Source organism: Myxine glutinosa, chromosome 9 (genome assembly GCF_964187855.1).
Source record: "Myxine glutinosa chromosome 9, kmMyxGlut1.1, whole genome shotgun sequence".
NCBI lineage: Eukaryota > Metazoa > Chordata > Myxini > Myxiniformes > Myxinidae > Myxine > Myxine glutinosa.
In genome coordinates, this window is record NC_136269.1 from 89,516,179 (window position 1) to 89,541,490 (window position 25,312).

General features: G+C 42.4%; 3 protein-coding genes across 11 annotated transcripts in view; 2 read left to right on the plus strand and 1 right to left on the minus strand.

The window, feature by feature from the left end:
- G2E3 (G2/M-phase specific E3 ubiquitin protein ligase) overlaps positions 1 to 9,819 on the plus strand; it is a 171,166-nt gene extending 161,347 nt beyond the window's left edge. For 4 of the 9 annotated variants that reach the window (XM_068100820.2, XM_068100818.2, XM_068100817.2 and 1 more), the window contains exon 10: positions 8,865 to 9,819. In XM_068100820.2, coding sequence (XP_067956921.1) covers positions 8,865 to 9,064 — 200 coding nt within the window. In that variant the 3' untranslated portion in view covers positions 9,065 to 9,819. The remainder of the gene's footprint in view (positions 1 to 8,864) is intronic. The other 5 variants (XM_078784508.1, XM_068100821.2, XM_078784507.1 and 2 more) reach the window with 3 other exon arrangements.
- LOC144893635 (uncharacterized) overlaps positions 1 to 11,700 on the plus strand; it is a 1,058,663-nt gene extending 1,046,963 nt beyond the window's left edge. Inside the window, exon 2 of the mRNA XM_078784510.1 lies at positions 10,955 to 11,700. The gene's annotated coding sequence lies outside the window, so the exon portion shown is untranslated. The remainder of the gene's footprint in view (positions 1 to 10,954) is intronic.
- DPY30 (dpy-30 histone methyltransferase complex regulatory subunit) overlaps positions 10,671 to 25,312 on the minus strand; it is a 30,443-nt gene continuing 15,801 nt past the window's right edge. The window contains exons 4-6 of the mRNA XM_078784511.1: positions 22,428 to 22,567; positions 13,979 to 14,503; positions 10,671 to 10,809 (exon numbers count right to left, since the gene is read on the minus strand). Coding sequence (XP_078640637.1) covers positions 14,431 to 14,503; positions 22,428 to 22,567 — 213 coding nt within the window. The 3' untranslated portion in view covers positions 10,671 to 10,809; positions 13,979 to 14,430. The remainder of the gene's footprint in view (positions 10,810 to 13,978; positions 14,504 to 22,427; positions 22,568 to 25,312) is intronic.

Sequence of the window (25,312 nt, forward strand, 5' to 3'; positions counted from 1 at the left end):
GCCCGGCGATGCCACGTGCTTGAAAGGGAGTACTCAGTTTTCACTCAGTTTGTTTATTTTCACCCTCACCCCGAATCCCTCATTTTCACTAAAACATCTTTTCCACAACTGCCCAACCGATTATGGACCAAATTTGCTGGGATGCATCAGGACAGTAAGACCTCATGGTGTTGTGCTTCCCATCTGGATATGTGTTACGGGGTCCTCCCCTTACCTCTGGTCTCGGTAGACCTCCGAACCCCGAGAGGGTCCCCGGCAGAAAGATGTGTTATCCTTGGTTGAAATCAAGCCAGTAATGAAACCCTCAATGGAACCAGCAAAGGAAACAGTCAAATCAATAATGCAACCACACCAGGTTATGAACAAACAATAATATATTAGAAATCACACAAAAAGAGCCATACAACAATGGGGGCAATATCAAGCCCCTTAACCTCAAACTCACGGCACCTCCCCAATGTCTCTGCACCCCTCCAAGGCGAAGTCCCAATGTCTCTGTGCGCTCCCGCGATCAGGGAGTCAAGGCCCGATCAAAGTCAATTGAGGCGTAGGCGATCGAGATGACCCCGAGGTCACGTTGTTCAGCACCCAGCAATACAGCGGTGGAAAGGAACCTCACAAAGACGCGCTCCGACGTACAACTTTTGCGGTTCAATCCGCGAGCCTCCGTATAATTCTCACGTGCCCTTTCTGGCACAGCCGTCCCCGGCAAACCACCGGGGAATAATGCCCAGCCGACACGACCAAACCCGGTTCACTGCATGTTGCTCACGTGGCGAAGATGGCGGACGGCTTTTTCTCGAACCCGGTCTTTGAGGCCAGGATCCTCCGGAACCTCAATGAGGATCCCCGACGACACAGGCTCCACGCACTCCGGCGATGTCTCTTATCGCCCGAACTTCCCTTCAAGGACGCAAAGTTCACTCTCACTGTACGTCGACCGCTCGGTCCGGAGCTAAAAACAACCACGTCTCTCCACGATCTCCTACCGCCTCTCCTCCTCGCTCCACCTCTTCTGGTCACGATCCGGATTTCCGGCCATATTTTACCAGGAGCGCTTTTAAATCTTTTAACTATAATAACCCTTTCCCTTCAACCACAATCACCAGAATACTTCAAACCAACAACAATAATCATAACAACAATCATTGGGGCCGAATCCGTAACAATATGCCCACTTAAAGGAGGTGAAATGGAGGTATTGCCCTAAATATTGGTATTTCATTTGAAAAATCTTCTCAGAAACCGACAACCGGATCCAGACCAAACTGGCCATGCAGCATCGTGACCAAGTCCTAACCTTACATTGTGCTCCCAATGGCCGCATCTCCCCTGCAAAGGGAAGCCATGGGCTCCCTCCCCTAATCCCTCATATTCACTAAAACATTTTCCTCACAAACTACATGACCGATATGGACCAAATTTGGTAAGATACATCAGAACAGTAAGGTCTCATGGGGTTGTGCTCCCCATCTGGATCTACCCCCTATAAGAGGCTGAAAAGTGGGGTTTCGCCTTAAATTCAGGTGATTTATTTTAAAATCTTCTCGGAAACCATGAGGAAAATAACCATCAGTCCTCCCACAGAGCTATTTTTTTTAATAGAGAGCTTCGTAAGCGAACCTCTATGGCAATTGCATGTATATGTAAATCCATTCAAAATTTCACTGTCATTCCCCATTCCCTTGGGAACAAAATTTCATGTTGTCATTTCAAATGTCCCTTCCATGATCCGCCATATTGTCCCTTCCATGATCCGCCATCTTGCTCACGTGATCTTGCTTTAGTCCGGCGCGACCGATAAATTATTTTCGCCTGGTGATTAAAATCAATAAATTACAATACAGTACTGTACAGAACAGATTTTGAATTCGAAACCGCTCTTCATTTACGCCAGCTACACCGACTTCTTTTTTCCACCAGCTGTACCGGCTTCAGTTTTCCGCCAGCTACACCGACTTCATTTATAATTTTAAGCCCAAGATCAAACAACCTAGCCTAGCTCGGCCTAGGCCTACAGATGTTTGCGAGGGCTGCATACTCGTACTAGTAAAAATCCCATCAAATATTTATTCAACGGTGCAGCCTCGTGAGTGTGCTAAAGTCTGAAGCCTCAGCCGTGCCAGGTGTGCTTGTATCATCTTCATTTATTAGACATCATACTGATGTAAATGGGCACTCATTTTACTCTGCTCGCGTTGCACATCATGTGCAGCAAATTTCACCTGCCTGCGCTTTGTATTTATTGTTATTTAAAAAAACGCTTCTGTCCACCGCCCTTGAGGCTGTTTGCAAGCCACCATCTACAATTACAATATAAGAGAAATAATCACTTTTGCTGAAGAGAGGAAGAACTGCTGAACTCTATATGTCTGGGTTCTTCCCAACATCTTTGTTCCTTTCGCATTTCTTTCTAGTTTTTCATATTTGTCTTTATTCATTCTAATTCTTGCTTTTTTATCTATCTGTCTTAGGACAAGTGAATTATTGCAGAAATTTTTCTGTAAGGTTCACTTGGCTGCACCTGGATGGGTTTGAGGGTTGTGGAGTAGCGGCTGAAACCCGAATCCTATCCAGGTTCCTCCTGATGACTCCATCTTTGTTCTTTATTTATTCTGGTTTTTTCTGATGACTCTAATGCAGTATTTGGTTTTCCGTTTCATTTCGAGTTTGTTTTATCCTTAGAAATAGACCGTAGTGAACACACATTCATGTTAAAAGATTGGCCTTCCTTACGAAAGGCTAAAACAAACCTTAGAAGGGGGACAGACATCTGTACAAACACACAAACTGACATTGTGTTTTATATGGTAGATAGTAGGGTTTCATTTGAATTACATACACTGGAGAACATAAATTGCCTTATTGGCACTTTCAAAAACCTTTTGTTTAGTAGAACTTGGACAAAATATTACAGCATTTTACATAATCTCGACCAATCAAATTTAACCTGGCCAATGTCCATTTGTTTTTCTCATGACTGCGTTAGGTAAGGTGTTCTGAATGTTTTTGTTCCAAATCGACAAATGGAAACTAACAGGTGATATGTTTGAAACTATGCAAGCATACTGGAATGTATTGCCGGAAGGTGACTACACCTGACATGCATGCGTTATACCCATGGCAACAGGCAAGATGGTGGATGGCTATGAAGTAAGAAATGTGAGAGCAAAGGCTAATGTGTGGAGTAGTTTTGGGTTAAAGAAACACAAGGGTGATAAAAAAAGAAGAGAACATCGCAGTTTGTTGCCAGAATGCCTCTCAAATATTTCCAGAGGGACAACAAATTTTACGACTCGCATCCATTGACACCATCCACTTCAACTGTCACATTCAGTCTGTTCACAAAGTCGGACAGAAACGATGAGAAAAGGTGTGACTTGACACATCGTCAAAGGTTCCACCTCAGTCTACCATACGAAGTGTCGTGTTCATCATTTATTAAATCATACCTGAAATTATTGTGGTGAGGTGGTGAGGCAGATGCCCTGAAACAACTTGCCTTCGCCTCCTGAAAGGCTAATCCAACTGTAGGAAATCTCAGTTCCTTTCACAAAGCTCGGAACAAGTGTGTGTCTAACCTCAGCAGAGCCAGGAAACAATATCTCTCCATGCTCAAACCTGTCTCCCTCCTCCAAATCCTGGTGGTGTCTGGCCAAATCTCTTTCTGGTGTTTGGTCCCCTTCCATCCCCTCCCTTACCTCAAACAGCTACACAGCTGACTCCACACGTGAAAAGCTGAATGCCTCAACTCTGTGTTTGCCTCAAAATATTGTGTCCCAAACCCATCGTTCTCTGTACCCACCGTACCCAGTTGCTCCTGGACTCTGTGTCCTTCTCTCCTGACAAGGTGGCGAAGTTTCTGTCAAACCTCGACTCTGATTCTGCAATTGGACCAGACGGCATCAGCTCACGGGTCCTAAAGTCCTGCTCTGCCGCTCGCTGTTCCCTTCACCCTCTCTTTTGCTCAAGGTCATCTGCCATCTGCTTGGAAATCAGCCAACATTACCACTTTACACAAAGAAGGTGCAAAAACAGATCCTTGCAACAACAGACCAACCAGCCTGCTCCCAATCATCAGCAAGGTCATGGAATCCGTCATCGCTTCTGACATCAAATCCTTCCTCTTCTCTAATGGCTTGACCTCAGATCATCAATTTGGATTCAGACCAGGTCATTCTACTCTGGACATGCTGCCTATGCTGTCTCAACAATGGATGGAGGTCCTCAACACCAAACAGGAAATCAGAGCTGTCTCCCTTGACATATCTTGTGCCTTCGATACGGTCTGGCACCCCACTCTACTCACCAAACTCTCCTCCTATGGTATCCATGGAAATCTCCACGCATGGGTTGTGGACTTCTTCTCCGGCTGTAGTCAACGTCTGGCCCTTTATGGAATTCTCTCATCTTCCCTTCCTGTTCAGGCTGGAATTCCTAAAGGTAGTGTTCTGGGCCCTGTGCTTTTTTTGGTATTCATCAATGATCTTTCCGACTCTCTATCTCTTTGCTAATGACTCCACTCTCTGCCACTCCATATCTCAACTGGCAGGCAGCAGCCTCTCAGATCGGCAGGCAGCAGCCTCTTCACTCTGCAGACATGGACAAAATCACAAACTGGTCAAACAAGTGGAACATGTCTTTCCATCCTGACAAATCTCACACTCTCACTATGTCTCTCCGAAAAGACCGTCTGGAAAACCCTCCCATCTACTTTCTCAACAAGCCTCTTGAAGAAGTTCTGTCACTCAAGCTTTTGGGCCTCACTACCAGCCATGATCTTTCCTGGGAAAACCACATTTCCAAGATGGCCTCCAAAGCCGGTCGCCGACTCGGCGTCTTCTGTCGTGTGAAGTCCTTCCTTGGCACCTCTGAGCTCACCACATACAAAGCTTTCATCCGCAGCTTGATGGAATACTGCTCTCCTCTCTGGGCTGGTTATACTGTCTCACAACTCGCTTGGCTTCACGTGGTTGAAACCAACGCATTCAGAATCATTGGTATCTCCCACAATGAAGCTGATTCTGAGGGCCTTTCACTCTCTCATCGCAGGCAGGTTGGTGGTCTTTCTGTCTTCTACCGACTCCTCTCTGGCCTAGCTCCCCCAGCTGTTTGTGCTGTGTCCCCAAATATTCTTGTGAATCAAGACTCTCTGCTCACCTTCACTCTTTTATTCTGCTTTTTTCCCCGCCTCTGGAACAAACTCCCACATTCTCTTCAATCCCACTCCTCCCTCCAGTTCTTTAAAACAGCTGTTCACCCCATCTCTTATCTTCCCCAATCCAACACGTTTATCTTTTCTACCCCCATTAATACACCCCAAATCCACCTCTTTAAATCCCCAACTTCATTCCTTTTATACCGTGTAGCCCTTACTTCCCCCACCTTGCCCCCTAGCCCTCTCCCTTCCACAGATCTCTCGATGTCCCTGTTCTCTACTGTTGTGCTTGTGTGCTTCCCTCTCTCCCCATTTTGTCTAACCCCTCCCTTTATTACTCCCGCCAGGGAGTAATGCATTTGATCGTGTCCCTGTGCGTACGTGCGTGCGTGTGTGTGTGTGTGTGTGTGTGTGTGTGTGTGTGTGTGTGTGTGTGTGTGTGTGTGTGTGTGTGTGTGTGTGTGTGTGTGTGTGTGTGTGTGTGTGTGTGCGTGCGTGCATGTTTGTGAACAAGATATCTGGAAAAGTTCTGAACGGATTTGGATGAAAGTTGGTGGGATGATTGCACTTGGGATAAGGAAGAATTGATTAGTTTTTGGTGAAGCTCAGGAAATTATTCCGGATCCAGGAAGCTTTTTTGGGAATTTTTTTTTGTTTTCCTTTAAAAACCATTTTCTCTGCAATAATTGGACCGATTGAGAGCAAATTTTTACCATAGGAGGGACTCGGTCTGCAGAATATTTTAATGGTAATTATGATGTCACAGGTCACGTGATTCGGCCGCCATATTGTTTTGAGTGAAAAACACTAAAATCCAATTTTCTCCAAAACGCCTGAACAGATCGAGACCAAACTTTGCAGGCAGAATCGCATACCCATGGCGAACAAAAAAGTCAGCGAGCATGTCGTCATGCATCACATGGTTTCAGAGTTATGACGTTTTTAAGCACAAACCTTTAAAACCTAGCTCCACCCTCATTTGTGATCCAATCGAGGGGAAACTTCACAGATCTGTTCCGCATGTCAGTCTACTAAAATGCCCTTTTGGAATTTGCGATAGGTCACGTGGTTTGGCAGATATCGTTAATTAAACGCAAATAATAAAAACATTTATATCTCTTGAACCACTTATTGATCCATGTGAAACTTCATACTGGAGTGGAAGTCATGAAGAGTAACAAGTGTGCAAAATTTGAAGATGATTGGATGTACGGTCTGGAAGCTGGAAGTTGTTATTGCATGAAGAAGAAGTCTTTGACTGTGGACGATTAATTATTTATCAAATGTACAGACATGCAGGCGTCGTTTGACACAATGTCCCGGGTTAATTTGAACCTCAAATAAAATTATAATTCCAGATTTGTCAATGGCTGAGGTATATTAACAAACGAATAAAACAGATTTCGCAAAATTCAAACTTTTTTTTAAAAGATCGCATATTCACCCAGGGTTGTGAGAGGCTGAAGAAGAAACCTTGCATGGGCTTCCCAGACCAAATAAATCATTCTGTTTCTGGCTCTGCGATTTTCAGGTTTATTACTCCCACCAGGGAGTTATGCATTCGATCGTGTGTTTGTGTGTGTTCATGTGTCCATGTGTGTTCATGTGTTGTGAACAAGATATCTGGAAAAGTTCTGAATGGATTTGGATGAAAGTTGGTGGGATGATTGCCCTTGGGATAAGGAAGAATTGATTCGTTTTTGGTGAAGCTCAGGATATTATTCCGGATCCAGGAATTTTTTTGGGAAAGATTTTTTCTGTTTTACTGCATTAAAGCTTTTATTCTTATTCTTAAATGATGTTTTTCTCCTCCAATTCCGAGATATATCAAAATAAATTATCTGACAGTTAGGGCCTACTTTATTTTTCATTTATTGTTTTGGGGAGAGGGGATGTTAAACAAAACGTATTATTCCAACTAAACCCACGGTGGGAGTATGTGCTCTACTGAGTGGCGTTCTAGTTGTTTTATGTGTCCATTTGTGTTTTTTGTGCTCATGTGTTTCATGTGCTCCCTCTTACATGAGCCTCGATCTTGTATAAAATTTAAAAATTACAAGAAAAAAAGATGTAGGAATGGGTTTGAACAACACCTTTGAATCACCAAAGAAAATGCAAGGATTGTAATATGTCGTGGTACGTATTGCAGTGCAGGCTTCTGTATCGCAGTATATTATTTTGAGGTGAAAGATCATCTCGAGGTCAAACTTCCAAAATCATAAATTTTCATCCGATTGAGTTGGAAATTAAAGAGCAATTGCGTAGTGCCTCACTGAATTGGGACACCAACTGTTTTTAAGGTCAAAGGTCAAGTCAAGGGCAAACTTCTAAAATCATCAATTTTCGTCTGGAAAATGATCAATTTTCATCTTAATGAAATGGACAATTTGATGTGTCCATGGCAACTTTTTGGTTCCATGGCAACAACTCCATGGCAACATACCATTGTTTATTTAAGCAAAACAATGACAGTTTACAATGGGGAAGACCACATTAAACATAAAGGTGAGAGGGAATAATATGGGTTTGTTGACACGAACAGGCTGGAGGAAGTGGGAGGGAAGACTGAGAGAACTTCGCTAAAACAAACGACACTTTTGCTGAGCATGTACTATGGAAATAACGTGTAAACTAAACCTGATTACCCCTAAGCCATATCCATAACAATACACAGTGGATAGAAGTGTCATTGCATCTATCTATAATTCCAGTAATCTCTGTGTGTCTGTGTGTCTGTGTGTCTGTGTGTCTGTGTGTCTGTGTGTCTGTCTGTGACCGCTGTTTCTCGACAACCACGGGTCCGATATACTTTAAACTTGCCAGGTATATTGCTGGGGACCCGAGGATGTGCCTTTTCAAGGTTTTAAATTAATCGGACAAGTACCTACCGAGCTATGTCCAAAAAACGCTTCAACCAATCAGAGAGCAGCGAGCTATCACGTGTGCCGAACCGTTAATGCAATGCAAGCGTTAATGCGTTAATGCAAGGCTTTTCTTTTTTTCCCTCTTCTCTTTCTACTTTTCCTTGCGATTAAATTGCAAACAGCCAAAATACGTTGGCGCTAATTGAATAATTGGCCATTAACACTAAAATAATCGTAACTGCGATATGCCAACTTCCGGACAGTGAAGCCTTCCCTGTTGTTGTTGTTTGCAGCAGCTGTTTGCAGCAAGGCAAGGCTTTTCTTTTTTTCCCTCTTCTCTTTCTACTTTGCCTTGCGATTAAATTGCAAACAGCCAAAATACGTTGGCGCTAATTGAATAATTGGGCATTATGTTTTACAACTAATAAAAACGAATTTGCGATTCATTCGCTTTCCTGCGCGTTTGTGTACGCGATGGCGATTTCTTTACCAAACTCCGGAAGCCGTTCGCTTTGGACCGAACCATTGCATGTAAATAGAGGGGGGGGATTGTCACCACTCGCAAGCCGTTCGCTTTGGACCAAACCATTTCATGTAAATAGGGGGGGGGGATATAATTTTAGATATATATATAGTACGGGCATGCCCTAGTTGTTAGAATATACATAGTGGATAAATTGTGCTCTTTGCATGTAATGTATGGATTGCGTAAATAATTTTTAAAAATGCACTCCAACAAAGTTCCTCTCCCCAATAGCTGATGCTGTTGCCTCCTGTAAATAGCCTCAATGTACTTCTCCAGCATTGATCTTCAATTGTAGTACTGTGGTACGTGTTTTCAGCAGCGATTCCCAAGAACAGCACACCAGATGAGAAGAGCACTCAGGAAAACGAGCAGACTCCAAGGCAAACATTGGACCAACAACAGGTAGCCGAAATGAATGGCTGTTCCACAACCGATTCTGAGACTCAAGAACATGTGGAAATAGATGATGATTTGCATTGGAACAGGTACAGGTTGAGAGAAAGGAGAAAGGACTGAAAGCCCATCTTTAATGGAGACAAGAAGAATTGCAAAGAGTTTTAAAGATCACTTGGAGGTAATGCAATGTGCTTGTATAGGACAGTATTTGAAGTTTGTTTACACATGGTCGTAATAGCCAGTTTCCATATGTTCGTGTAAGTTGCTTAGTTGTAGAAAATATTGACGTGAACTGTAACCTTGAATGGCTGAAATATTTCTTTTAAAATATCCTCTTGAGGCAATTATAAAATACCGGATGTAAATGTACACCCTTTGATGTTGTAGAAACCTTTTCAGGATTGGTTCATTGCCACGGAAACATTGGTGACCTTTCGTGAGTACCCCGTGATATCAAGAGCACGGGTCTCCAACATTGCCATTAAATATGGGCATTAGTAATGGTAAACAAATTCTAATGTAATTTATTTTGTGCCAAGGCTAATGTGCAGACTTTGTGCGATGTGTTCAAGCACTGCTCAAATTTACTTGCTCTTTGTATTTGTGTCCAAATATGTAAATATTGTCATGTTTATCTAACCTTGCAGTGTTGTAATTGCAAACTGCCATAATTAATGTGACTGATATTGAGGCAATGACATCTAGGAAAGCCCTTTTGAGGTCGTCTTAAATTGAGCAAAAATGGGTGTACAATGGTGGCTGCTCAAAGTGGGATCTGTATCGAGGTGAGCTTCGGCGAATGGTCCATGAGCGAACTGCCAATGGAATGATGCTTTTCCATTCAGTTGTGTTATTAAACTTTTGGGTGCCAAGCATTACTTTCATTGTACATGTTATACAGAGTTGCTGAAATCAAACTTTTAATGATGAATGTAGCACATATGTACAGGTTCAGCTTGAGCCCCTTTTGCCTTGCATTCTGCAATGGCACAGTTAAGGATGATCCCGTGTTTTTCATGCTTCAATGAGCATGAGCCTAATTTAACAATCCATTCAAAACACCCTGGACATAAAATGGGTTGATGTGAAGCTGAAGTAGCACCGCTGCATTTCGGCTTGCCAATTCAAATCCTGAACTTGCCATGAATGGGTGGAAGTTTTATCACACTTGGCAAACCCAAAGGTAGTGCAAACAAGCTTCAAGCCAATTTTGCTATACCTTGGAATGGATTGTGGGATGCACTTCTGGTTTTGCCACAGCCTTATGCTCACCATTTAAAGCTGGCCACATACAGCAGTGAGATAATTCTTGCAGGCTCCTCCTGAGGGATTCACCTCGGTCGCTGGGACTTCGTCCAAGAGCCGCCTTGCTTTTGTCTCACAGTTGGAGTGCATCTTACGTGGGACTTGCCTATAAATAATTTCAATAGGCCAAAGAACATCCCCTCTTCTTCTGCGAGTACAAGTATATTCACATCTGAAGTTTTGAAAGTTGAGCTCTATATAAATGTTAAGTTTGTAAGTCTAAACTTGAGGAGTTATGCACCTGGGATCATCGATCAGTCATACTGAGTAAGTGTGTGAACACAGCACAACAATTTGGGGATTCACCAGGTGATTCACTAGCTACCAAAAGCAACTGCTGTCAGATACCCATGTAATTTATATATATGTATCCATATCCGAGTACCTACATCTGCAAGTTCAGCAGAAGTATCCACCTATCAACCTTCAGAAAAGCTACTTTTATTAAATTCTGTCAACACCCAAATATAAACGCAAGAATATCAATACGTTGGAAATTGCTGTATGTTCTCGTTGCTACAACATACAGCAATTTTGTTGCAAGAAACATACAACCTTCACTAGGGTGCATCAAACGCCCTTAGGTTCTTGGATTTTAATGTCTATTCTCTCAAATGTTACACTTGTTGGTAGAAGTATGTATGCAAAAAATAAATGAAATCAGAGGTGGTCCTGGGTGGCCACCGGCCACTTTTATATATTTAGGGCCATTTTCGGGGCCGCACTATGTAAAAATGTTTGATTTTGTTATTTTACACCCAAACCTAGTCATGTTTGGTATCAAATTGAAGGTCTTGATGAGAGGAATACAAATATAACAATTTTATGCAAAAAACGATGGTTTGATAATTAGTTTGTATTTTTACATGAATGAAATCGGAGGTCTAATCGTGGGTCCCATACTAGTAGTCTAATAATATCCTTTATTTTCTTTCAGATGGCAGATAAGAAGACCAGATTAGCAAGTGCCATTTTTGGTCTTGGCAATGCTTTTACAGAAGCAGATGGTACATTGACAGGAGTCCGCCTCCCAACTTGCCGGCAGGTTCTTCGATGCGTGATGTGGTACATCCAGAAAGAAATATGTGAAGGCAAACAAACTCAGCCACTGAAATGGAAATCTGCCAGCATCGTCCTTATCCAGCTGAAAAAATTCTACACTAAAGCAAATATTCCTATGCTTTCAGACCATCAATGCTGCAAACTAATACTTGACCTTCTTAATGACAATAACAAATTGCGTCAAATACCTGTTTCTCGCCGAGAATCTCCAAGCACTTTGGCTAAGTTGCAAACCATGAATGAACGTCTTGATAAGACCTTTGGTGTATGGACAAAAGATGCAATGACAAACATTAAGAATGAGGAAGATAGAGTATTTTTAGAGTCAATGAAATCTGACAGAGTAGCCTCATTTGGTGGTGTTGACAAGAAGAAAGTTGATAAAGATCATAGAAAAGAAAAACGCCTTATTAGCGGAAGCTTCAAGACGAGAACGTCATGAATCATCCAGTGTACAAGAGATGACAATTAGTTCTGTATGCTCTGATGATAGTGACTCTGCAGATAGCTTGGAAGAAACTGAAGAAGAGGCGATTCCAGAGTTTCAAAGGAAGCGTAGTCACCACAGATCAACATATGCAGGTACATCTGCCTTTATTCCTCATGATATTCTGAAAAGACATTCAGTTGTGTCTGTTGCTACTCGACTAAACATAACTCCTGTTCAACAGGTTGCGCTCACCAAAGCTGTAATTCAAGAGGCAGGAGGTGATCCACGTCGTGTGGCCAAGTCGTACTCAACTGCTGATAAGGCTCGACGATCAATAACAAGTGCTATCGCCAAAGATATTCAAGAAAATTGGATCGCCCCAACAGCTGCAACACTTCACTGGGATGGCAAGCAGATACCAACGCTCACAAACAAGAATGTCAAGGAAGAAAGATTGCCAGTGTTGGTTGGGAATGCCACTGATGTAAAGCTACTGGGGGTGGCTAGATATCCTCCTGGAAGTGATAGGTCATCAGGTGACATCATTGCCGAGCACACTTACACGTATCTACATTCATGGAAGTGCAAACAATCAGTTGTCAACTTATGTTTTGACACAACAGCATCAAACACTGGACACGTTACAGCTGCCTGTGTTACCATTCAATCAAAACTGGACCGTGCTCTTCTGTGGTGTGCATGTCGCCATCATGTTGGAGAGGTAATCCTGGATCATGTGTTTGACGTTCTCAAAATTGAGGCATCAAAGTCTCCAGAAGTATCTTTGTTCCAAAAATTCCAGAAGAATTGGGAACGCATATCGCATGCAAAGAATGAAAGTTTAACCAAAATTGACATTTCCATGTACAATGACTATGCACAACAGCTGCTTTTATCCTGCAAAAACAAGGTTTTAAGCACAATCCGCACAAGCGCTTCATACTGTAGGGAAGACTACAAGGAAATGGCACAACTCTGCCAGGTAGTCCTCGATGATGATGTCACAAAACAAGGAACACTCCACAGACCAGGGGCCATGCATAAAGCAAGGTGGATGTCAAAGATTCTTTATTCCATCAAAATATGCCTACTTGAAGAGCAAATTTCTCTACTACCTCGAGGAACTGTAACAACACAACATCAACAGAAAAAACTGAAGGAGTTTGTTGTTTTTGTTGTTTATATTTATTGTGATTGGTGGCTCATATGTCAGTCTGCTTCAAATGCCCCATGGTTTGATTTGTGCTTTTACAAGACTCTGCTCAACTATAAAGCTGTCAACTCAACCATTTCAGTCAGCGCTGTGAAAGCCTTTGATAGACATTTGTGGTATTTAACCCCAGAACTGGTTGTTTTGGCACTGTTCAGCAATGCAATTCCTCAAAAGGATCGTCGTGCCCTTGCAGATGTGTTACTGGCCATACAACCAGATGAAATGCCAAGCACTCCAAAACACCGCTACGGTTCTGGATATGGCAAACCGTCATTTCCAAAAATTACAGAAGCGACAACCCTGGCTGATCTTGTGAACGAGGACTCATGGTTTACAGTAAACCTTCTTCACCTAGATATGACCTTCCTAACAGAGGATGTTGACACTTGGCAGAACAATGAGCACTTCAAGGCAGCCAAGTCCATTGTGGATGGGCTTAATGTTGTGAATGACCCTGCGGAGAGAGCAGTAAAGCTCGCAACTGATTTTGTCTCAACTGCAAGAAGAGAAGACCACTTCCAAAATCTTCTTCAAGTGGTTGAATGTGACCGCAAAGCGAGGCCAAATTTGCGGAAACGAGCAAAGTTGGAGTAGTGACATTGGCGTTGTGCTTAATACATTTTCAAACTTTTAATCAATGAAAGTACAATACTACAACACTGTACTACAACTTTGTAATATGAAGAACGATTTTGGTTAATTTTACATTGACATGTAAGGTTGTTTTAACTGTTTGATATTAGGCATTTAGTAAAAGTAGGACTTTACTTTTGTATATAGGTATAATGGTTAATTTTACATTATCTTGTAGTTAATTTTACATTATCTTGTAAAGTAGTTTAGCTGTGGCCCTAAATGGCCCTAAATATATAAAAGTGGCCGGTGGCCACCCAGGACCACCTCTGATTTCATCTATTTTTTGCATACATACTTCTACCAACAAGTGTAACATTTGAGGGAATAGACATTAAAATACAACAACTTTTTGAAAATCATGGGGCGTTTGATGCACCCTAACCTTCACACAAATGCATCAATTGCCTAAGATTCACCTGAACGAATCGCTTCACTGAATGACTGACGAAAGAGCCATGGCAAACACGAGCATAAAATGCATTTAAAAGCAAAATCGTCCGATTTAATGCTGCATTGCATTCAAAGATATGGCAAAACTGTGTGGTTACTTCAACTTCCCAGCAGACTTGGGAAGGGATGGAGGAATTGAACCTGAGATTTCCTCAAACAGATGTTGCATTTCCAGCCGCTAATGTTGATACAGTACTGAGAATGGCATAGAATAGTCAAATGTGCCTGGTGACTGGCAGCAGATAAAAAATAGTTTGCAAGAACATTTCACAACAAGTACATCATTCGCTTCTCTGAAACACATTTTGACACGGCAATAACACATTTTTATACAGTTTTACACCAAACCAAGTGAAGTATAGTTGAACTGATGGAAAAGTTTGTCTCAGGCTAACTTTTCTCTTCATACTGCGATTTATTCTTCAATAAATATGCAGCAAGGTATTCGATGGGGTTTGGAGGCCTGCAAATGAGACAAAATATCATTAGAACAATGTATGTGCTATAGAATAAAAAACAAAAACAATCGCCCTTTTTAAAAGCCAAGCAATGGCTTGAAGCCGATAGCAGCATGTTGAATCACCGAGGCGGCTGACTGAGCGTTGGTCCTCGGTTAGACTATCCTTACTCACTTGAAGCATTGGCTCCGTCACTTCTCACAGCACTCGACATACTGTTATCGGTTCAACATACTCAACAATGTTATATATCTATCTATAATTCCAGTAATCTCTGTGTGTATGTTTGTATGTTTGTATGTTTGTCTGTGACCGCTGTTTCTCGACAACCACGGGTCCGATATACTTTAAACTTGCCAGGTATATTGCTGGGGACCCGAGGATGTGCCTTTTCAAGGTTTCATATTAATCGGACAAGTAGTTACCGAGCTATGGCGATTTCTTTACCAAACTCCGCAAGCCGTTCGCTTTGGACCAAACCATTTCATGTAAATAGAGGGGGGGGGATTGTCACCGTACTCGCAAGCCGTTCGCTTTGGACCAAACCATTTCATGTAAATAGAGGGGGGGGATTGTCACCGTACTCGCAAGCCGTTCGCTTTGGACCAAACCATTCCATGTAAATAGAGGGGGGGGATTGTCACCGTACTCGCAAGCCGTTCGCTTTGGACCAAACCATTTCATGTAAATAGAGGGGGGGGGGATATAATTTTAGATATATATATAGTACGGGCATGCCCTAGTCTATCTATAATTCCAGTAATCTCTGTGTGTATGTATGTATGTATGTATGTATGTATGTATGTTTGTTTGTCTGTGACCGCTGTTTCTCGACAACTACCGGTCCGATATACTTGAAACTTGCCAGGTATATTGCTGGGGACCCGAGGATGTGCCTTTTCAAGGTTTCATATTAATCGGAGAAGTAGTTACCGAGCTATGTCCAAAAAACGATTCAACCAATCAGAGAGCAGCGAGCTATCACGTGCCGAACGTGGCGAACAGACTCTGCCTCGGACGGCACATTTGAGAGCGTATTCATTTATTTCACGTTGGCAAACTATGTTGGCGTTCAACTATGTTTTAAAACTAATTTGCGATTCATCGTAACTGCGATATGCGACCTTCCGGACGGACAGTGAAGACTGCACTTCCGGCAGCCAATCACAGAACGCGTTGTTGCGTAGGCGTGGCCGATGTGAGAGCGAGCCGAGCCGAGCGCGTGCGCCATTACGGTTCGTAATTCGATTTCTTCCGGAGAAAATAATAATTTCTCGATTTCTTATGCGCATTATTTCTCCCAATTCAGTCAGAGCGAAGGGCGGAAGCGAAGAGCGTTGTTTTTTTTGTTTACGGGCGTACGGGCGGGGTAGAGCGTACGGGTAGCGTTTTTGTTTTTTTTTGGCAAGGAACGGGCACCCACGTACGGGCATGCCCTAGTAATCATAATGTTAGCAACATATTCAACATACTGTTCGGTTTATAAACTCAGATTACTTAAAACGGCACTCAGAGCGCATACCTCTGCCAGGCTAAACAGTTATGTTTTGTATCCTACTGATAGGCCGGATCCAGATTTAGACCTGAACCAGAATAGAATTGGCTTGTTCTTGTCACCTCACAAACTCATCCACCTAGTTTTGGCTTAACTCATCCACAACTTCTTGAAATATCTTGCTATATTATTTTTTTGAGTACCTGTGCATTGGTAATTTCCTGTGTGTTGCAAGAGGCGACTAACAGGGTTGGTGGCAGGAAGGGCATCCGGCCATAAAACATTACTTCAAAAAGCGGACCACGGTGCCCAAAAAAGGCCAACCCCTGCTCTGCAGGGACAAATGGCCTCCAAAGGTGGTTCCATTACAATGGTGAAGAATCACATTTTAAAAAAAAAAACTCTTGGCTCCAGATCTTCACCAAAATGGAATCAATTTGTCCTTGTCACACAACCAACCTGTCCACAGTTTCATCCAAATCCATCCGTAACTGAGATATCATGCTGTGTATAAGTTTTTTCCCAATCACTCAATGGTGAAGAATCACTTAACAATTCTCAGATCCAGATTCGAATCTTCATCAAAATTGAGTCAATTCTTCCTTCACACACCCAACCTGCCCACCAAGCTTCATCCGAATCCAGCCACAACTTTTTGAAATATCCTTCTATACAGTGTCTATAGAATATCTACACCCCCTTTCAAATTTTTCACCTTTTGTTGCCTTATCGCCTGGAATTAAAATGCATGAAATCGGAGTTTTCCCACCTTTATTGACACATCGTAACCCACAACTTCCAAGTGAAAAACAAATTCTATAAACTTCAGCAGCTTAATTAAAAATACAAAACTATAATGTCTTGGTTGGATAAGAGTCCACCCCCCTGAGTTAATACTTGGTGGAAGCACCTTTGACATCAATTACAGCTGTGAGTTTGTTGGGATAGGTCTCTCCCAACTTTGCACACCTTGATTGGGAAATATTTGCCCATTCTTCTGTACAAAACTGTTGAAGCTCAGTCAAGATGCGTGGGGAGCGTTGATGGACAGCAATCTACAAGTCATGGCACAGATTTTCAATTCGATTTAGGTTGGGGCTCCAACTGGGCCACTCAGACATTTATATTTTTGTCTCTTAGCCATGCCAGTGTAGCTTTGGCTGTGTGCTTCGGGTTGTTGTCATGCTGAAAGGTGAACTTCCTTCCCAATTTCAGCTTTCTTGCAGAGGGCAGCATGATTTTCTCTTGGATTTTTCTGTATTTTGCCTCACCTATTTTCCCTTCTATCCTGACAAATGCCCCAATCCCTGCTGAGAAACATCCCCATAACATGATGCTGCCACCATGTTTCACAGTAGGTATGGTGTTCCTTGGGTGATGTGCTGTGTTGAGTTTGTGTCAAACGTAACGTTTTGCATTTAACCCAAAAGGTTCCATCTTGGTTTTGTCGGACTACAAAACGTTTTGCCACATGGCTTCACAATCTTCGGAGTGGTTTTTTGCATACCTCAAATGGGACTCAATGTGTGCTTTTTTTGAGTAATGGCTATCCTTTTTACCAACCTACTGTACAGGCCAGACTTGTGGAGTGCTTGGGATATTGTTGTCACATGCACACAGTGACCAGTCTTTGCCATACAGGCCTGTAGCTCTTTCAAAGTTGCCGTTGGCCTCTTGGTGGCCTCTCATTAGTCTCCTCCTTGCTTGGTCATCCAGTTTGGAGGGACAGCCTGATCTAAGCAGTCTTGGTGGTACCATACGTATTCCACTTCTTAATGATTGTCTTGACTGTGCTCCAAGGGATATTCAAGACCTTTGAAATATTTTTATTCCCATCCCCTGATCTGCGCCTTTCCACAACTTTATCCTGGAGGTCTTTTGAAAGCTCCTTGGTGCCCATGGTTGAGTCTTTGCTGTGAAATGCACTACCCAGCAGAGGAAACCTTCAGGAAAGGCTGATTTTATTCTGAAATAATCAGAATCAATACAATTTAACACAAGTGGAGGCCAATTAACTGTGATTTTGAAGGTCATTGGTTACACCTGAGCTAATTTACAAATGTGATTATAAGGGGGGTGGACACTTATCCAACCAAGATATTCTAGTTTTGTATTTTTAATTAATTTTCTGAAATTTGTAGAATTTGTTTTTCATTTGGAAGTTGTGGGTTACGATGTGTAAATAAAGATGGAAAAGTCTGATTTAATGCAATTTAATTCCAGTCTATAAGGCAGCAAAAGGTGAACATTTTGGGTAGGGGTGTAGACTTTATATGGGCACTTTGTTTTTTGCCCTATCTCTCAATAGTGAAGAATCACTTTTTAAAAAATTCTCGGATCCATGTCCTAATCCAGATCTTCACCAAAATCTAATCATTTTGTACTTGTCACATACCCAACCTTTCCACCAAATTTTGTCCAAATCCATCCACAATTTTTTGAGATATACTGTTTACAGACACAAACAGGTGAAAAAAACAACCCCCATCCACCTTCGGTAGTGGCGGTAATAATTGTCAACCTATGCAAACCGACAATGGCCTTCTAGAGGACTGGTATTCCAATGTTTCTTCAATACTACCCGTTAAGTAAGTAATTCCTTTTTTTCAGGGGAAGCGGAGAGGGGTTTACAGGGCATCAAGTATACTTTAAGCCTCCTGCATCAAGAATAGTGACATATAACCGTTTTATTTAGATAGAGATTTCAAGGCTCCAAGCTAAGTCTGGTTTGAGTTTCATGATGGACATTTATATACAGTTGTGTTGATCTGTTCCATCTTTTATTCCCATTTAGATTGATTTATCAAACTCGGATGTTTTGTCATAAACCAGATGATATCAAGAATATACACTTGAACACAACTCAATCACGTTTGAATGGAAGTTGCAAAAAAGTGCACAAAGTACCCCTTCACCTGTACATTTTTATCCTGTTCCCTCAAACCCCACCTACTTCTTGAATCTATTTCAATTTTTTTTACCAAATCATTTAAATCATATGATATACAACAACAGGCATTTTAAAGGCCATTTTCCCTGCAAGAGCGGGGGTTAGCGATTAATTAAGTACTTAGCTTCATATGATATTTTTTTTAAACCACCTTTAGAGGCCATTTTTCCCCGCAAAGCGGGGGTTGGCCTTTTTCGGGAACCGTGGTTGTTGTTTTTTTTTTTGGGTCCCCTTTTTGAAGCAATGTTTCATGGCCGGATGCCCTTCCTGACGCCAACCCTTTTTGCTGCCTTTAACGACAAACAGGGAATTACCAGTGAACTGGTACTCCATTAGCCGACCTCGGAAGGATGACAGGCTGAGTCAACCCCCCTGGCGTTAATTCAGCGATCGACCGGGATTCGAACCCAGGATCCTAGGATCCTAAGCTGGCACCCTAGCCGCGAGCCCAACACCAGGGTTATATGATATAAAAAAAAACCACCGTTTAGAGGCCATTTTTCCCTGCAAAGCGGGGGTTGGCCTTTTCGGGGACCGTGGTAGTTGTTGTTTTTTGGTCCCCTTTTTGAAGCAATGTTTTACGGCCGGATGCCCTTCCTGACGCCAACCCTTTTTGCCGCCTTCAACGACAAACAGGGAATTACCAGTGAACTGGTACTCAATTTGCCGACCTCGGAAGGATGACAGGCTGAGTCAACCCCCCTGGCATTAATTCGGCGATCGACCGAGATTCGAACCCAGGATCCTAGGATCCTAAGCCGGCACCCGAGCCGCTAGCCCAACACCAGGGTAATATGATATGAAGTGTAAAATTTAATATTCCTTTTTAATCGCTACATTAACCTCAAAACGGGCTGGCAGGATGGCCGAAATGTACGCACACTCGCTTCTAAGCTGTCTCGCCTGGGTTTGAATCCTGACCCGACTATGTACTGTCATTCCTGTGTTTCACTGGCAGGGTGGATCATCAATGTGTGTGCAATCCCTCGGATGGACGTTAAACTGGGCGTCCCATCTACTGGCATTAGTTGGTGGACGCTAAAGATCCCGCGATGTCCTTCGAAGAGTAGGCAAGCTATCGCTGACACCATGAACAAATTCCTGCATTAACTACTGCTGGGAAGGCAATGGCAAATCACCCAGTACAACCCTTGCTCAGGAAGCCCCGTTGGTGGAACTGATGTTCGGCTGACAACTCTGCCTCACAACAGCCCGGATCACTGCCCATCAAAACTCACTGACTGCTTTCTTGCATTGACCTGTCTCACCCTGTCTCTCCAAAAGAACCATCTGGAAAAACCTCTCATCTGCTTCCTAAACGAACCACTTTGAGGTTTAGTCACTCAAAACGTTGGGACCAATAGCCACAATCTTTCTCGGGCGACCATATTTCCAAGATGGCTTCTAAAGACAGCTGCCGACTGGGAATCCTCCTTTGTGCAAGTTCTTTCCTTGGCTAGTCTGGACTTTTGTCAACCTACAAGGCCTTCATTTGCAGCTTGGAGTACTGCTTTCCCTTTTGGGCTGGCACCTCTGCCTCACACCTTGCTCTTCTTGATGCCATGGAAAGCAAAGCCCTCAAAATAATCGGGCTCTCCCACGATGAAGCTGGGTGCCTATAGGCCTGGTACTTTCCCATTAGACAGGTTGGTGTTCTTTCTGTAATTGACCGCCTCCTTTTTGGTCTTGCAGCCTCTGCCCTCTTGGCCTTGTCCCTCCCAAGCTTCTGCATGATGTGAATAGTCTATCATTAACCCTGTTCTTAAACTCCCAAATTCCAGGCTCACTACTCATTTGTTCCTTTTTTCTCTCACCTGTGGAACCAACTTCCTGCCTGTTCAGTCCCATTCTTCCCTCAAGGGCTTCAAGACAGCTGTTCACCACAACCCCAGGTCACCCTTCCCCACCCATACTCATGATCTCTTCTACTCCAAATTACTCGATTCCCAAGCACTGCCTTTTCCAGGTTATTGTGATTTCCCCCCGATCCCTCACCTTCTTATTAGTCCCCTACCGGTGTACACCGGAGGGGACTATAGGTTTGCACTCCGTCCCTCCGTCTCAGTCCGTCACGCAAAGAACAGTTTTCCGGACTTTTTTTCTAAACTCTTAATGCAAATGATTTCAAACTTGGTACATGGTTTCCTCATGATAAGTTACATATCAAGTTCGAACTTCACGATGTTTCGATCATTTTTGGCAAAGTTATGGCACATTGAACTTTGGTAATTTCCCCAACAGTTTTCCGGACGACAGACTGCCGGTAGGGGACATGTATTGCAGCGCAACACTCAGAATGCTTGTTTTGGTAGTTGTCAGTTGGTTTGTCGTTTTCTGTTTCATCCCCACTTTTCCCTTCCTCTTCTTACTATTTCACCTCCATGTGTCCTTCTCTCTCCCCTCTTGATCTCTCTCATTTCCACTCTGCTGTTGGTGTTTCCCCATTTCTATTTTGTTCTATTCCATTCTGTCCGAGTTCTTCCATGTACACAAAAAAGAAAAAATCATTTTCTTCTTCTTCGTCCAAACCTGCATCAAAAATGAACGTTTTGGCGAATGTTTATTCACAGATTTTCTTGTCCTGCTTCTAGCATAATTGTTTATTTATATGACATTGTATGTATTGAAGGATGAAAGCACCTTTTGGTGTTATTATGGAACCAATCTTTGTTATTCTTATTAGTTTGTATTACATCTGGATGGTGTTTTGGCCGTGCACAATGTCCGATGGTACTTAAACACTTGAGTATTTACTGTATGCAGCTAATTTCTTTATCTAAAATTTCTGTAATGCTGACTAATGCAAAATATCCTTACAGCTGTGAGCCAGATCATCTCTGCTCTAAAACCAGATAATCTCTGAAAATTTTTGAACGTTTTAAAATCTACCTTTTATACAAAAATCCCCTTTTAAATAGACATGGGGAGGGAGGGGAGAGGGTGACGTGTATTGAATTTTAAAAAATTCCCAAAAAAATAAGCAACAAAAACAAATCCATCCACTAATTTGTAATCTGGCAAACGACTCGGGAAAGGGACATTCTTCCAACCGGACAAATAAAATGAGGTAAGTGGACAAGGAATGTATTTTTTATTTCTTAAGGGGGAGTAAGGAGGCTCGCTTAATCCAAGGTGTTAAAAGTGCATAATTTGGTAGTTTTGCAAGTATGTTTACACCATGATAGCTACCTTGCAGCAAAGGTTCAAACTTAAGCAAGCGATGTATGATATGCAGGACAAGGGTAATTGTCTATTTTCATGGTATAAGTGGGCACTGATATTTGTTGGCAGTGCTTATTCGTAAAAAAAAAAAAAAAAGTATATATTTAGTGGACAAATCAAAAAAGGATTTGAACCTAGAGATCCCACCCAGTGTGAAGAACCATGTGCTCAGATGGGAACGTTAAACAGGCCAGCGTGCTAGACATTCTGCAGCTTTCTGTTGATACTCTGTATATTTCTGTATATTCTGCAGCAAACACACCTTTCCTTGGCAAGCACAGAGAGACCTTGCAGCAGGATGGGCACCACAGTTTGGTCGAGGTAGGCTCTGGTAGGCAACGCCTGCAGATCCACTTTCTGCTTGGGCCGGTCCACACCTGTCCGTTCACCTTCCATTATTTTCTAAAGGAAAAAAAAGTAATTTGTGGAATGGGACGTGGAGGGATAAAGGCACATTGCTTAGGCAAGATCAAATACCCGCATAATTTGGTTTGGACATTAGGAGGGCCAAATGTATGGAGAGGATGGTGCATACATACATACCTTTATAATCTGAAAAGCAGAGATGCAAATAAATCACGACACCAAAGTTCGAAGCTTCTTTAGCCTTTGATTAATAAACCAATCCATGCATCATACATCCAAAGAAAGTATCAGCTGTATAGTGCCAAATACTCACATGGCTGAAACAAGTGAAATATGGTTTTAAATACTTGCTTTGGTACACCGATTATGAAACGGTATTATAGGCATGCAAAAATGGCAGCTTATCAACAAACCGGGGAGAGGGGGGGAGGGGGCTACAAGTTCTTCAAATTCTGTTAATTATCAAAACACATTTTCTCTGAAGAAACATTCTTACAACTTTGCAAGTCACACATCAAAGTGTATTCCGTATTTCCTCGAATAAACGCCGCTCTCGATCAAGTGCCCCTCTAGGAATCCCCTGATTTAATAAGTGACCTGAGGCAGTTATTTGAGGAAATACGGTATTTGGTTTCAAAATTGCACTCTCGTCTCTCAGCTAACTCGTAGATTTTTATATGATCCGAGGGGGAAGACCAGCTTTGAAAGTTAAAAGGGATCTTACTTCGTAAATTGCAGTCATGTCTGAATCTCAAATAGTCTTTGATAACCATTCCATTAAATAACATTTTATAAAACTAGAGCTTCCAGGGAAGCAGAACTCAACTGAACTGACTGGACAACTTTAAAGTAGGTCAGTTGTCTGTACTACATTTGACTTGAATGAAAAGCCAACAACCTTGTGTAATAATTTTAAGGTCCTTGTATCCTTAAATACTTGTCCTTGTTTTACAATGTTAATATTTGTGGACGCTAGAGTGTTGACGTCGTTTTCATGACCAAAATCAAAATGGTCGCCTAAGTCCGCCATTTTTCAACGGATCGGGCTGAAATGTAATACCAACCTGGTCCTTGGGGTAAGAATGCTGCATGTCAAGTTTGATCAGAATCGAATCGGTTGATATTTGTGGATGCTGGAGTGTTAACGTCGAAAAGTTAACGGACGACAGATGCCGGAGGGTTCAGTATGTGATGAACTCAACTGGATGGTAGTCCAGTCTGAGTTAAAAACATGTATCAACATAACTACTATTTACAAATCGTCGTCAGATGCATATAGATCAGTTTGTTCTTCATCCATTTCATAAAGTGCAAGCTAATTCTTCCAGTTTGTTGTGCAATTCTTCTGCTACTGTCCATGTGTTTCCAAGTGATGTGAAGGCTTCCACAAAATATTGATGCTGCATTGGCAATTTCAGTGCTTTGGCCTTCCCTTGCCAACAAAATCAGAAATCAAATCGCATCTGGTGGAAAGCGTGCATCCCAATCAGACATCTGCAGAATTCTTCGCTTGAAATGCGAGGATGCAATTTTGGCAGTCGGCATGATTTTACTTTATCCATTTCGAGTATCCTGCTCTTTGACCCCTTTCCCGATTTCATGTGCGTATCTGCAATCAGATAACTGTGCCCAAGAAGTAACATGAAGACATCTGTTTCATCAGCATGAATAACTGTCGGGCCATTTGCACGGAGAATCGTGCGCGTATCAGCCTCTACTTGTGAACACTCCAACTCAGGAAAAATATCACATCCTTGCTATGTTATTCTCCAGCAGGTGCTGCCATATGTCATGTATATTGTCCCCCCCCCCCCCAGCCTCCTGTGAGCTCTGGCTTTTTCCATTCAGTAACAAGAAACTTCACACATTGTCTCTTGATTGAATCGCCATTATCCTTTTCCAAGACTGTCAGATACGTTAGGAGAATCTTGTATCCTACCACCCTAAGAACTTCCACCTATTCTCTTGGCTGGCTCAGGATTCTTTATGGACACATCTGGATAAACGTCAAAAACTACGTCAACACTTCTGCTAACCTGACTTGTATATATCTGAAAAGCTGTTTCAGCTAAAATGAAACGTTGATCCACTAGAAGGTTGAAACTTCTGAAGCACCACCATTCCATAAAATATACTTGTTGCATGCCTAGAATAATGATCTGCTGGTAGAGTTCCTTTTTGCAATAGCTGTTGGAGCTTGGCTTTTGTTCGTCTTCCTTGGCATGTCATATGCATCAGACAAGGCCCAAGGAAGTGGACCTAACAGATAACGGAATGCTTATTGCTTCATGAGTTATCAAGTGACCACTATATTCATCATGTGTGTGTGTGTCTGTCTGCAGCATAACTACCCGATGATATCATCCGATCTTGATGAAACTTGGGTGGGAGGTTAATATCATGATCTAGTTGCGTCCTGCCTAGAGTGGGCGTATTGCGCCCATTGTGGGCGGAGCCACGCCCGAAAAAGATGTCTTTTTAGGGGGTAATCGAGTTCAAGCTACATCTCCGAGGGGTTTGGTGGAATCTGACAGGTTTCGATATTTGGTTCGGCCAATGTCATGTGTCTAGCCCCACGGAGCTCGATTTTTCATTTATTTTTTTTTCATTTTATTTATTTATTTATTTTCATTTCATTTTTCACCGAATTTTCGGTACTGTGTCGCTAACTAACCTCATAACTGATTAGTGATTATACATTATTTTCTATCTCATTTCAAGGTCAGTAACCTTCGTTTTGACATTTCCGGGCCTGTTTCGGTTATAGTCCGTCCTTTGTCA